Consider the following 13,706-nt stretch of genomic DNA (forward strand, 5'->3'; position numbering starts at 1 on the left):
GAAGTTCCTGGCTCTGCCATTGGACTCTCTAAGTCTAGATTGGCATGATTTTCCAGAAATGCTTTTAACGGAAAAGTTTTGCGTTAAAAGCATTTTCGGAACAAAGCGTCTAGATTGGCACGGACACTTTTCTGCAAAAGCACTTTTTGTGAAAAAGCGTCCATGACAATCTAGACACGCTTTTCTGCAAAAAAGCCCCGATCGCCATTTTCGCGATCAGGGCTTTTTTGCGGAAAACAAATCAGAGCTGTCTACACTGGCCCTTTTGCGCAAAAGCTTTGCGCAAAAGGGACTTTTGCCTGAACGGGAGCAGAATAGTATTTCTGCAAGAAGCACTGATTTCTTACAGTAGGAAGTCAGTGCTTTTGCAGAAATTCAAGCGGCCAGTGTAGACAGCTGGCAAGTTTTTCCAGAAAAGCAGCTGATTTTCCGGAAAAACTGGCCAGTCTAGACACCGCCTCTGTATAGGCAAGCAATTCACTCTCTCTGGGCCTTAGTTTCCTTGTCTATAAAACTAGGGATGATCTTTGCTATTTAGACTGTAAAAGCACTTGGAGGCAAGGGCTGTATTCCCCTATGTAACACTTGGTACCATGGGAGGCCTGGCTCTTGACCAGGGACTATGCTGTGCAGCACCTGGCACAAAGGGGGCTCATCTCAGTCAGGTCTACACAGTACTTCATACAATCAAGTCCCTGATCTCTGTGAAGCTCCCAATATTGGGGCCTCTAGGCACTGGTGTAATACATAATAATAAGAGGTCAGGAGGGATTTAAAGAGCAGCTCTCAAAGGTGGCTGGAGATGCCCAGACATGCTGAGCACCCATAGCTCCCCTGGACTTCTGGGTGCTGATTAAGGCCCAAACCCAGCCCCTCAGATGTGTGCAGCTGGGCCCCACAGTTGAAAGGGCCTTTTCCATTAAAGGTTTCACTGGGAACAGGGGGATAATTCAGTGTGGAAGCCAACTCCTCGGCCCACACAGGCCGGCTCCAGCCAGCCAGCCGGGAAGGGCCTCCCGCCGCCAGGGAGGGGGCTCTGCCTCTGGGGGTGGGATGATGCAGTAGGGGGCGGGCAGAGGCTGGGACGGGTGCAGGGGGAAGGGAGGGGTTGCCGGTGCCATACGGCAGCGTGCGGGGCAGTGTGCCGAGGGGGGAGGGTGCGGTTATGGGGGGGAGTTCCCACGGAGGGAGGGGCATTAGCGTGGGGGTCACACGCTGCGGGGAGCAACAGTGGAGGCGACAAGGGATAAAACAGGGGCGAAGGCAGCAGCGAGCGGGGGAGTCAGGAGCGCTCTGGAGGGGTGGGTCGGGGCAGGGCCGGCCAGGGGAGGGAGAGGGCGGTTGCCATAGAAACTCACACTCTGGACCCCGGCCGCCATTTTCCGGCCTCCTCCTGCAGCAGCTCAGCCGCTTAGCCCCGCCCGCTGGGGAACAGGAGGCGGGGCGACGGTCGGGCCCCGCCCCCGCCACGGCTACAGGGCGCCCGAGGAGGGGAGGCGGAGAGGTCGGGAGCGGCCCCCAGCAGCTGGCACGAAATAGGGACGGGCGCGGGGCCAGCGTCTGACCCCGCTCCGGCAGGGCGCTGGGGGCCAGGACGCCTGGGATCTGTCCCAGCTGGGCGGGGGGCTCTGCAGCAGGGCTAGGGCGGGGAGGGGGTTGGGAGCTCGGACACTGGGGTCTGTCCATCATTCACCGCCGACTTGCCCATTGCAAGGCGGCGGGAGCGTCCTGAGGCTCTTCTGGTCCGGATATGGGCGGCCGGGGACCACAGATGCCAACTCTCCGCCTGCGCTAGCACATGGTTCCCGCGATCCCCAGACCTGCTGAAGCCTCCAGTGCTCTCCACTACTGCCACCACTTCCACCTCCATTTAGGAACCCCGGCGCGGAACACGAATGACAACAGCTGTTAGATCAGCCTCTGTTCTCCCACCAGGCCCCCTTCTTGCATGGCTGCTCCCTCCTACTATTCGCGCGCTCTGGGCAGCTGAGCACCTCTTCGTTCCCTTGGGCTGCCCTGGCCTCAGTGACAGTGCACCAGCTAGAAATAGCAGCGTGCAGATGCCAGGGAATTCTGACGCCTAGTTCTATGTGTAGAGGGCAGTGCATTACTCCCTTATGACCCCCACAGTTAGCTAAAGTTCAGGGCAATGTCAGTTAGGATTGAGGCTGAGCAACATTTCTCCAAATGTTGGACCAAAAAAATGCAGATTTGAGTTGACCAAAAAAATGTTGTGAATTTGTGCCCTGTTGCTTGTTTTTTAACAAATCCAAAATATTTCATAATTTTGGAAAGATTTCATTTTTTCCCATTCAAAATGACTTGCCCTTTCAAAATGTACTTTGATTTTATTTTAACAAAATGTAGATAACACAAAAAAAGTTTTGAAACTAAATAGTTTGATCAGAAACAGGAATTTTTTTGAACTTTTTGATTCACTGACAAATTTTTAAAAAGTTCAGTTTGTCAGCCCTAGCTTTTTTCAATTTTTCAAAATGTTCAGCAAACTGAAACATTATTTGACCATCTCTAGTTTGGAGGAGAAATTGATAGTAAAGTCAGATACTTTTGGTGCAGTCCCATTTGTTCACACAGGCTGTGTCTACACTGGCCCTTGAATTTCCAGAAAAGCAACAACGCTCTACTGTACAAAATCAGCCGCTATTCCGGAAAAGCTACGCTGCTCCCGCTTGGGCATAAGTCCTTATTCCGGAACACTGTTCCGGAAAAGGGCCAGTGTAGACAGCCCAGTAGTCTTTTCCAGAAAAAAGCCCCGATCGTGAAAATGACAATCGGGGCTCTTTTCCGGAAAAGCGCGTTTACATTGGCCACAGACGCTTTTCCGGAAAAAGGGCTTTTCCGGAAAAGCAGCCTGCCAATGTAGACGCTCTTTTTCCAGAAATACTTATAACGAAAACTATTCTGTTTTAAGCATTTCTGGAAATTCATGCCAGTGTAGACACAGCCAAAGATTATACAAAGTCCTGCTTCCCTGAACACAGGAGACATCAAACTGGAGACTATTTGCTCTCAGTTCCAAGCCTCTGTCTGCTAGTACTCCCAAAAAAACTCACTCCCCGTAGCTTTTCTCTCTCCTTTTCCAGACTGAGACCCTCTGTTTCTGATCTTTCTAGGCTTCTCTCTCTCATGCTCACCTCTGCTAAAATAATGCCTCTCAAGCACCTCTGCCCACATGCACCTTGTTTTGGGCAGTGACATATGCCTGTGGTTGGGATAGAGCCTCCTATTGTTTCATAGAGTTTTAAGGACTGAAGACACCATCAGTCCTCCTGTACCGCACAGGCCACCCAGTTTTGCTCTCTTAACCCTATACAGAGCCCAATGACTTTAGTTAGACCAGTGGTCCCCAACTATTTGGGGTTGCCGGGCGCCAGGGGGCGTGGCCGTTCGCCCGCCGGGCGGGGCCCCCCCCCATAGCCGCATTCCCGGGGCCGGTGCTGGCGCTCCCCCCCGCCTCTTCCCCAAGTGCCGCGCGCCCGGGGCCGGCGCTGGCGCTCTCCCAAGCGCCGCACACCTGGGGCCGGCGCTGGCGCGCTCTCCCCCCCTCCCCTATGCGCCGCGGGGGTCAATCCGCGGCGCCCCCGGGGCCGGCGCTCACCGTGCGCCATGCGCCCGGGGCCGGCTCTGGCATCGCGCATGCGCCATGTGCCTGGGGCCAGGCCAGCCCTGAGCACTTGGCGGGCGCAGACAAATGCCCCCGCGGGCGCCATGGTGCCCGCGGGCACCATGTTGGGGACCACGGAGTTAGACCAAAGCAGAAGAGTCCTCAGGAAACTAAACTGTTGGGTGCTGCCAGCAAAGAAGAGGAGAAACCAAATGGCTCTGCATGCTGAGCCCCTTTGATGGCAGGGAATTGTCTCACCTATCTCTGGAGGTTGTGATGAGCCCTGCAAATGTTCCTTTACTCTTTGAAATTCTTGGCTTCAATTTAAAACTAAACATTTTTGTTACCGTGTTAGTAGTAGGGATGTAAGAGTGTAACTGGGTAACTGATAAGCTGCCACTTTTCAGTTACTGGCACCGGTTATACTCTTCACAGGGCTGTTAGGAACAGCAGCAGCCTCACAAGGCCAGGAACCCTCGCACCATGGAACACCCACGGTTAATCATGTAACTGATAGAAATTATATTGGTTACACAGTTAATAATTTTTAAAATTTTTAACATCCCTTGTTAGTAACAGCTAGAGCAGGGGTGGGCAAGAAATGGCCCATAGGCCAGATGCAGCCCGCCGAGCCTTTTGATTCAGCCTGCAGCCCACCCTGCTGAGACCCCAAGGGTGCTCAAATGGCTGGCAGCTTCCTCTAGGTGCTGCATACCCCTAGTGGGGAAGAAGAGAGGAGACTTCATGTACTGTCCCCACCCCCAGCCCAATCACCCCTTCCATAGAAAAGTGCGGCCCCTGACCACTTAAAATCTTGGAGTGGCCTCCCATCAAAAATGATAGCATACTCCTGAGTTAGAGGCCCCATGGAGACTAGGGCCTTATGTTCACTGCACAGACCCTGATGGAGATAAGGCCCCTGTTGTGGTGGTTGCTGCACAGAACCTGACCAAGATTAGGCCCTGCATGGATCCAGGCTAGGATTAGTGCCTGATTTTGCCAGGTACTGCACAGACACACAGTGAGAATCTGTTCTTGCCTCAGAGTTTGCAGTCTATGTAGCTCAAAGGAGGGATTATCATCCCTTTCCAGATGGGAAAATGGAAGCAGAGGGGGACTGAAGGGCTAGACCCAAAAAGGGACATATGCATAGCTATGCTGTGTGTTGCAATGACTAACTCCTAGGTGCTCCGCTGCCTAGTGGCATCCTGACCCTTGAGTTGGATATCTTGACTCCCATGCTGGAGTCCCAACTCTCTGTATGGGGAGAGTTAAGCACCAAGGACAGGAATTCTCAGAAGCCAGCAAGATGAGCAGGGACCCACCTCAGTTAGCCAGGACTGAAATCTACAAGCAAGGGGGGAGTTTAGGGACCAAATTCAAAAAGATACTAAGGCACCTATTTCCCATGGAGCTGTGTCTCTACTCAGCTTGGAATTCTTAGCCATGAATCCTCTCCTGGATCCAGATGCATAAGATAGGATATTCCTTTCTTATATAAATTACAGGAAAGCCATCAGACCGAATAGCCCCAGTAGTTAGGGCATTCCCCTGGGATGAGGCAGGTTCGGATCCTTACGCCAAACATTTTTAATTATATTCAAAGTGAAACAGCTTCAACCAAAGAGAATGTTGGAGCGAGACCCATCTGAGAGTATCCTAGAGCTAGAGCATGTACATATATACTACATCTTCTAATATCTACTACCTAACTCCTGGGATGGCAGCAGATAATATCCATGTTTATTTGTAACCTTTTAAAAAATCAGTTCACAGTTGCAGGAAATAATGGGTGGAGATCAGACAATGGGGCTGTCTACACTGCCCCTTCTTGCGCAAAAAAATACGCAAATAAGACGAAGCATGGAATATCGCTGTGCCTTATTGGCATAATTAATGAGGCTCCGTTTTTGTGCAAGAGCCCCCTCTTGTGCAAGAGCCATTCTTCATGAAAAAAAGAAGAACGCCTCTTGCACAAGAGGGGTTTTTTGTGCAAAAGCCTCTTGTGCAAAAACGGAGCCTAATTAATTATGCAAATGAGGCACAGCAATATTCCACACTTTGCCTCATTTGCATATTTTTTGCGCAAGAGGGGGCAGTGTAGACATAGCCTGGGGGTTTTAGACAATAATTATTTCATGTCAGTAGATGTTGTGATTCAAAAAGTGAAAGCTTTATAACCATTAAAACACAAATTATCAACATCACATATCCAAATATACCAAGTAAATATTGTTAAATCAAGCTCCGCTAAGTACTCCAGCAGCATGTCTCTCATGTTGCTGGGCTATACATTGCAGTCATTATCAACAGAAATATTGCATCACTTTATGTGTGTGGGTGAAATTGACATCTAGCACTATTTACTGATCAAAATCTAGTCCTCCCAAGCCTACCTGTTGTCCAGTGGCTAAAGTCATCTGATAGGTTGTGGGAGACTGAGCTGAACCTGAGTGTCCCAACCTCAGGTGAGCGCATGGACCATTGAGCTACTGGCTATTTTACATACACTGCCTGACAGGTGTGTTCTGAGCATGCCTGCTGGATGAGACCCTGCTCAAGGAATGGTTAGTAAAGTTTGAGCATCCCACTGCAGTTTAGGAATGAACAAGAGTGCTGAGCAGCTCAGTAGCTGCAGGGTGACCTAAAGACTCAGTGGTTGTCTATGGGGTTAGCTGGCAGCTCAGTGTGGGGTTTGGAAATGTCAGTGGCACTTAAATGTTGAACTTAGGCATCGACAGTTAGGTTAGTCTACACAGCAACATTATTTCAAAATAATGAGTCTTATTTAGAAATAACTTAGTCCGTGTCTACATAGCAGGCAAATAATGTCAAAATACTGTCAAGCTGAAGAGCTTCTTACTCGGACTCTTGTAATCCTCATTGTACGAGGAGTAAGGGAAATCGGAGGAAGAGTGCTCTAGCTCAAAATAAGTGCTGTGTAGACACTCCCAATTTCGAAATAAGCTATTGACGTAGCTCAATTTGCATAGCTTATTTCGAGTTAAGCCCTGATGTGTAGACGCACTCTTAGACACCTGAGTCTTTTTGTAGCTCTTGACCAAAATGATTCCTCTGGGATCACACAGGCAGTTTGTGGCAGAGATGTACATTAAGCCCAAATACCTGTATCCAATGCACACTGCTATCTTTCCTCTCCTTTGCATTTGAAGTCACCATGTAGGTTACTAATTTAATGGATGTGAAGTGCTTGCTCTGGGTTTCCAAGGAACCTGCCATGCCCACCCATTCAGTGGCTGACATGAGGCAAAATGCCCAGGCAAAGCAGCTCAAAGCCAGCACAGGGATCTAAAGGGGGAGGCAGTACTAAGCAGATCTGGGGCTCTGTATCAGCTTCAATGATGTTGTGGGAATGAGACCAGGATGGGGGAGGGGGGGCAAAAGATCACTGGCAACAATCCCTCTTTTGTTAGCATGGCTGTGATGACCTCATCCTATCCTGGGGGACAATGCCCCCCGTGTTCCCTGGCCAGGGGCTCCCCAACAATGAACCTAGTCAGGACTGGCAAGCAGAAGTGACGCTGTGGGAGCCCCGTTGCCAGGGGAGTGGCACAGCTATGCCACACAAATGGGGGTGACTGGGAGAGCTGGGTCCCCACAATGTGACAGGAAGGTTAACATATGCAGGGAAGGAGAGAGCTGGGGTTTCTTGCCATTTGGGAGTTTTGAGGTACTCACCATGGTCCATCCCCCTGCGAATGCACACAAGCTTAGAGGGAGAGTAAGCCCTGGAGGAGAAAGCCAGGATTAGAACCGAACAGTCCAGGTGTGTACAGGGAAGAGGGCAGGGGGATTTAGGCCAGATGGTTATGTGCCCTCCCCCCACCAAAATAGGCATGGGGGGAAGTTGAGAGAATAAGATGATGGACTCAGATGGGACAGATTTCCCACTTCCCCATCTTACCCACCCCAGGATGAACATTTGGGGCAAGGTTTCACAGCCCTTGCTATGGTTGCACAGCAACTAGGATGTGTCAGAAATATGCCCAGAATGCAGGATGACTCAAAAGGCCCCTTCCAACCACTAGACCCCACTCTCCTTTCAGAGTGGGGATAAAATCCAGTGGTCCTGATTCCCATCCCCCCACTCTAGCTCACTTGGATCACAGTCTTGGATACAGCCTAGGAACCCTGGCTTCCACCATTCCACTGCTGCTCAATAGGTACTTTTCTCTCCCAGGAGCTGAGCAGTCAGGACTCCTGGGTTCTATCCCCAGCTCTTGGAGGGGAGTGGGGTTTAGTGGTTAGAGAAGGAAGGCTGGGAAATAGAATGCCTGGGTTCTCTTGCCATGGGAAACAGAACTCCTGGGTTCTCTTGCCAGCTGTTGGAGAAGGGAGTATGCATGTGCGCATGCAAGGTCTCCTCCCAAAGTTTGCAATGGCTCCATTCATTAGAGATTTGCCCCAGAGAAGCTGTGTCTAATCTGATTTGTAATTGGTACTAATTAGCATTAATCACAGTGGGAAACTCAGACTAGGCGCCTTGGCTGGGGCTGGGGGACAGAGGAAGCTGCTAATGAGCAGAGTAGAGCTGGAGGGGTTTGGCAAGTCCTAACTCCCCCACCTCCTTTCCCAGAGCTCAGGATAGAATCTAGGGCTATGTCTACATTGGCGTGATCTTGCACAAAAACTTTCTGCCTGTCTACACTGGCCGTCTGTTCTTGTGCAAGTAAATTGATGTTCTAATGTATAAAATCAGGGCTTCTTGCACAAGAACTCTGACGCTCCTGCTCAGGAATAAGCCCTCTTGTGCAAGAGCTCTTCCAGAAGAGGCCAGTGTAGACAGGCAACATGAATTTCTTGCGCAAGAAAGCCCGATGGTTAAAATGGCCATCGGAGCTTTCTTGTGCAAGAGAGCGTCTACACTGGCACTGTATGCTCTTGGGCAAACGCACGTGCCAGTGTAGACGCTCTCTTCTGGAAGAGTTTTTGCATGAGAACGTGCTAGTGTAGATGTAGCCTAGGTGCTTGACTCTCAGCTCCCCTGTTCTAACCCTTAGTATGCACTCCCCTTCCATGGTTCATTCCCATCAGCCGTGCTCCATTGGCCTGACAAGCATTGCCAAACACCTAGGACAAGCTCTGGTGGCTCTGATTTTTGCCAGGGGCTGGGTACAACCCTACCCGCAGGGTGATTGCGCCACATGTATATTTTGGCTCCATGTCCATGTATATTTTGGCTCCATGTCCATGTTGCTGCTGTCCGCTGCTGTCCATTGGAACCCCCCGGTGACTGAAATGCATTTTATAAGGTGCTGTAGGAAGAGCTGTCTGGGAACTTGAGCCAGCTCGCAGCCAGATGAGGCAGAGTGTGGCAGAACGGCTTGGGAGCTCGATCCACCCACCTGCAGCTTGAGCCAATGGGTGGCATCTCCACCAGGAAGCTAGGGACACCCAGCTGAGTGCTGAAGCCGTTGGGGGCACAATGAGCAGGGAGCTAGGGCCAAGGGACAGTATAGCTTGTATAGAACTAGAGCCACCGAAATGGATACCAGAGCATGGGGCGGCAGGGTCCTAGAGCCGCCCCGTCAGGCACTGGAGCCATGGGGCGGTAGCGGGTCAGGAGCTAGGCCCAGGCCCCCACAGGCGGCTACCGGAGCCATCGGGAGGCACAGCAGGCAAGGCGCTAGAGCCACCCTGAGCCAATCAGCACGGCCGGAGGCAGCAGCTGACTTCCGGGAAGCTGGGGCTCGGCCGACACGGAGCTGGAGGTAGAGTCCGGCGCTCAGCCCGGCGCGGGGCTGCGGGTTGGATCGCTCGGGGGCGCCGGGGAGGGGCCGGACTCGGACTGTGCCGCGGATGAATGGTGCCGGGGGAGGCTGCCCTGCAGGGCTGGGAGCAGCTGTCAGCAGCCTTGCCCCCTGGAGAGACGGCGGCTGAGGGGCGTCCGGTTTATGGGCAGCTGCGAGAATGGAGACGGGGGTCCATGGCGCCCTGCCCCACAGCTCTAGCCGCTAGACCCTACTCTCCTCCTAGAGCCGGGGAGAGAACCCGGCTGTCCTGGCTCCCAGCCCCACCCTCACGTCCCTGCTCTCCTCAGTACAGCCCCAGAGCTGTGTGTGTGTCTGGAGTTTTAACTGGCATTTTTGGAGTCTGGTCCCTAGTGATTCTACCACTCCCAAGGGCCCCTTCCTTTGTCAGGGAGGGGATGGCATGAATCTGCAGTGCTGTCCTAGGAAATGGGTGAAGCCCTCCAGCTCCTCCATGCACCAGGTGGCCTTGGTGCAGGAGTCCTTGGGGAAAGGGGGTTCTCAGTGGGAGGTGTGCAGTGGGGATGGCATATGGGGCCTATTTGGCTAGCTCTTGGGGGTAGGGGAGCAGCATGGGATTGCCTCTCTGGGACAGTGGGAGACAGATCTTTGGGAGAGTCGGGGAAGCTCAGTGCTCTGGGGCCAGTTCTCTGGCAATGGCGGGGGGCTGCCACCCATGGGTCTGGATCTCCAAAGTAGTAAGGGGGCATGGAGAGCAATGTGGGGAGGTACAGTGTCCATGGGGCAATCAGGGGCATGTGGTGCCCAGGGGATCAGCTCTCTGAAGTAATGGGGGGGGGTGTCGTTGCATAGGAGCAACTCTTTAGGGTAGTTAGGGAAGGGTGCATGGTGCCTGTGGAGTCAGCTCCCCAACACAGTGTGGGGAGGGGAGGGCAGCTCTCTGTAGTGTGGGGGGAGGAAGGGTGGTAGCCTGACATAGAAGCTGAGTGATCCCTATCTTTTCTTCCCTCCCAGATGCCCTGAGTCTGTGTTGGGTAGAGGGAGAGCAGGGAAGCAACATGGACCCTGAAATCTCCATCATGCTGCAGTGCCCGTCTCCCAAGGGCCTGGTTGAGACAGATGTGCAGGCAGAGCTCTCCCCAGCCTACGACCGACGCCAACTGCCTGGGACCCAGACCTGGATTGATGCAGTCTGGGAGGCCCGGTGCCACCACAACCCCTGGCTTTTCAATGGCTCCAAATTCCGGTTGCACTCAGCCCAGTTGGAAGGGGACTCCCTGACCTTTCGTCTGGGCCTCACTTGTTACAAGGATTTCCTGGGCACCAACCGAGCTGGCATAGCCAGGCATCTCCAGCAGCAGGGATGGCAGGACTTTGGGGACAGCCAGGCCTACCTGGCAGAGCCACTGGGTGTGGGTGCCATGGTGCATACCTCTGATGACTGCTTCGTCTTCCTGCGGCGCAGTCTGAAGGTGGGCGAAGCACCTGGCCTCATAGATATACCCGGTGGGCATCCTGAGCCACAGGTAGGTTCCATCCAGCACCCCTAGAATGGAAAGGCCCCGGATCCCGTTCTCATCATCTGAGCCAGCCAGTCCCCTCCACAATGGGAAACCTTCCCACCTCCTGCCCCCATTGCACATCCCCTGGACTCCCTGTAAGCACAGGAGTGTTTTCCCTGCCATCTTACTCCCTTGCTGTGTTCCACCCCAGAGGTGGCTGCATTTGCTGACATGGAGTGTCTTCCTCTACTGCAGGCTGTGATGGGGGATATCCCAGAAGAATCCATCCGTTTGGAAGATCTGCCCAGACCGCTGGTTGTTAAGGAGATCTTCTCCTCTATTCTGAGGGAGATCCGAGATGAGGTGAGAGCTATGGTGCATTGGCTGGTGGTGTGTCTGTGTTCTGCTGCCCCTCACTAACCTGTACCCTGCTCCACAGGTCAATCTTCCATTGCCCACCCTAAGCCAGCCAGTGCTGTTGGGCATCGCTCGCAACCAGACCAGTGCCGGTCGGGCCAGCGCTGAGTTTTATGTCAGGTAATAGGATTGATTCAATGCACAGGGAGGCCCAGAGGGGCTATGCCTGGGGTCCAGGACAGCTCAGGAGGCAGAGGTCCAGTTTGGTGGATCTGGCTCAGGCACAACTGCGGCTTAAACCCGTGTCCTAGTTATTTGGATCTAGAAGTTGCAGCAGTTAAAAGAACCCTGAAATTGGTGATTGGATCTGTCCTATCAGCAATTAGGTGCAACTTCCCCCCATGTCCTAGAGCCCTCCCCAGCCAAAATAGATGTAGTAGCACTGTGCCAAGATTGGTAAGACACCAATCTTACCTGTCCCTTTGTGAGACCCCAATCTCACAATGGGTCAGGTATTGGACAGCTCCTGACTGGGATATGGGGCCCCCGACATGCCAGGCGCTGCACAGACACAGCGAGACATAGTCCCTGCCCTGAGGATCTCGTAGCCTAACTAGACAAAAGAAGGATTGTTAACCCCCTTTTATAGATGGGGAAATGGAGGCACATAGCTGGGATGTGACTTGTTCACATCACACAGAATCAGTGGCAGAGCTAGAAATAGAGCCCAGGTGTCCTGAGTCCCAGTCCTGTGCTGTTACCACAAGGCCAGACTTCCATTTTGCTGCCCACAGGGATAGAAAATAAATGGGGGTAACTGCCATTGGGTCTCCAACCTGATTTGCCTCTGTTATGCTAATGGAGCTGCCCCATGTCCCAGATGCAGCCTGACTTCGGAGCAGGTGAAGCAGAGATATGAGATCGGGGGGCCTGAAGCACAAGAATCCACTGGCATCATCTTCGTCAAGAGAGAGGTAAGAGGAGGGCACAGCCTAGCAGACGGGAATAGAACCCAGAAGGAGTCCTTATGCTCCAGTCCATGGGGATCTCACTCCCCTTCTAGGCCTGGGAATTGAACCCAGGCGTTGTGGGGGAGTCCCTGCTATCCCAGTTCCTGTGGTCAGTAAGGATCACACATGAGTTCTGGGAGGAGACAGCAGGCACCCTGCCTCCTCTGTCCCTGGCACTGAGCCCGTGATGTCCCTGTGCTTCTCCTGCAGGATGTCCTGACTCTGGAGCAGACCGGAGAGATGTGGAGGGAGCTTTGTCCATCTGCCAAAGGAGCTGTCAGACTCTACATGCTGATGCAGGGTGTGGGGCAGTGACAGGAAGGGGACTGACTCTGAGGCCATCATATACCAAATGGGGCATCAACAGACCCTGCACATGCCAGCCCTATGTTGTGGAGCCAAAAGGAGGGGGATTACTGCAGGACCAGACTCTCCTCTCCAGGGGCAGGGCCCAATTGTGGTTTTTTTTAGCCTTTGCTGTTAAGAACCCATCTGCCAATAAAGAACTTTATTCTCTGACACAGCAGCAGGTGCTAAGCCACTGGCATGATCCTATTTTCCAAAATGCACTGGGCTGTCCCAATGTGGAATGAGGCAGCAGCAGCTCTCCATACCTTCCTATCTGGATGATCTCAGCCAGCTGCTACCAGAGCTGAAGTGTTTTTGGGGGGAGGAGGACTGGCTGGCTCATGGGAGGGCAGAGTGGGATCTGGCACCTTTCCTTTCTCCGCGGTGCTGGCTGGAGAAAGGACATGTGGCCTTTTTCTACTTTAGCCCCTTCCTCAAAGGCTACATGAGCGCTAGGGGGACTCCCTATGCCTAAGAGCAGGGATGGTGCACCCATGGTACTTTGGAGGGACTGGGGAACCATCCCCATGCTAAGGGGAATGGGAGACACTGAATTCCCCCAGCTCTCTGGCCTGCATTGTCCAGTCTCATCATGTGTTGGCAATCCCAGCTGCTTCCTGCCCCAGAGCTGGATACAGCACTAGTTGCTCATGGTGATAATACAAAGGCCTCTGCCCCATCTTGCCTCCTAGAACCAGGGAGAGAAACCAGGAGTCCTGACTTCTAACCTCTGTCTCTAACCACTAGGTCACACACACCTCTCAGATTCAGTCCTGGGCTTGGAGGGGAGTGGGGTCTAGTGGTTAGATCTAGACAGGCTCTTTCCCCAGTCAGAGCTGGGCTGTGAATGGAGATGGTCCTGCACATCTATAGATGCCCTATTCAGGCTAAAGGTGTCAGCCATAGGCATCCTGGGATGTTGGGCCCCTGCAGATATTAATCCTGGTCTCGGCCAGCCCCGAGGGCAGTTCAGCCCCTAATCGGCTCAAGGAGGGGTGAAAGACTAGTTTGATGGTGGGGTCTGGAATCCTGGCTTGTTAATTGTGTTCAAGCTGCCAATAAGCTGGATAATCAGAGCTGAGTGGGGGAAGCGGCTAAAGCCTTGAGATGTGGCCTTCTCTCACACCATCCC

At 52.9% G+C, this 13,706-nt stretch overlaps 2 protein-coding genes across 5 annotated transcripts in view; one reads left to right on the forward strand and one right to left on the reverse strand.

Moving 5' to 3' along the window:
• Nucleotides 1-1,701, reverse strand: part of DNAJC4 (DnaJ heat shock protein family (Hsp40) member C4) — a 97,469-nt gene extending 95,768 nt beyond the window's left edge. For both annotated transcript variants that reach the window (XM_075939059.1, XM_075939058.1), the window contains exon 1: nt 1,359-1,701. In XM_075939059.1, the coding sequence (XP_075795174.1) occupies nt 1,359-1,689 (331 nt within the window). In that variant the 5' untranslated portion in view covers nt 1,690-1,701. The remainder of the gene's footprint in view (nt 1-1,358) is intronic.
• A 7,434-nt stretch (nt 1,702-9,135) lies between these two features.
• NUDT22 (nudix hydrolase 22) lies at nt 9,136-12,745 on the forward strand. 3 transcript variants are annotated; one of them, XM_075939087.1, is made up of 6 exons: nt 9,136-9,357; nt 10,372-10,883; nt 11,115-11,222; nt 11,299-11,396; nt 12,097-12,190; nt 12,437-12,745. In XM_075939087.1, exons 2-6 carry the CDS (start codon nt 10,416-10,418, stop codon nt 12,539-12,541), a joined length of 873 nt encoding a protein of 290 aa, XP_075795202.1. In that variant the 5' UTR covers nt 9,136-9,357; nt 10,372-10,415; the 3' UTR covers nt 12,542-12,745. The 3 variants fall into 3 exon arrangements, with proteins under 3 accessions (XP_075795202.1, XP_075795203.1, XP_075795201.1); XM_075939088.1 differs by lacking the exon at nt 9,136-9,357 and adding an exon at nt 9,366-9,701; XM_075939086.1 differs by lacking the exon at nt 9,136-9,357 and adding an exon at nt 9,745-9,859.
• Nucleotides 12,746-13,706: the final 961 nt, after the last annotated feature.

This window comes from Pelodiscus sinensis, chromosome 11, assembly GCF_049634645.1.
Source record: "Pelodiscus sinensis isolate JC-2024 chromosome 11, ASM4963464v1, whole genome shotgun sequence".
Lineage (NCBI taxonomy): Eukaryota > Metazoa > Chordata > Testudines > Trionychidae > Pelodiscus > Pelodiscus sinensis.

Excerpts from the sequence above, each read along its gene's own strand:
- NUDT22 (XM_075939086.1), top strand. The coding sequence starts at position 9,826 with ATGGGTGAAGCCCTCCAGCTCCTCCATGCACCAG. Across the intron at positions 10,884-11,114 it reads GTGGGCATCCTGAGCCACAG|GCTGTGATGGGGGATATCCC; the intron begins GTAGGTTCCATC and ends CCTCTACTGCAG. Across the intron at positions 11,223-11,298 it reads TGAGGGAGATCCGAGATGAG|GTCAATCTTCCATTGCCCAC; the intron begins GTGAGAGCTATG and ends CCTGCTCCACAG.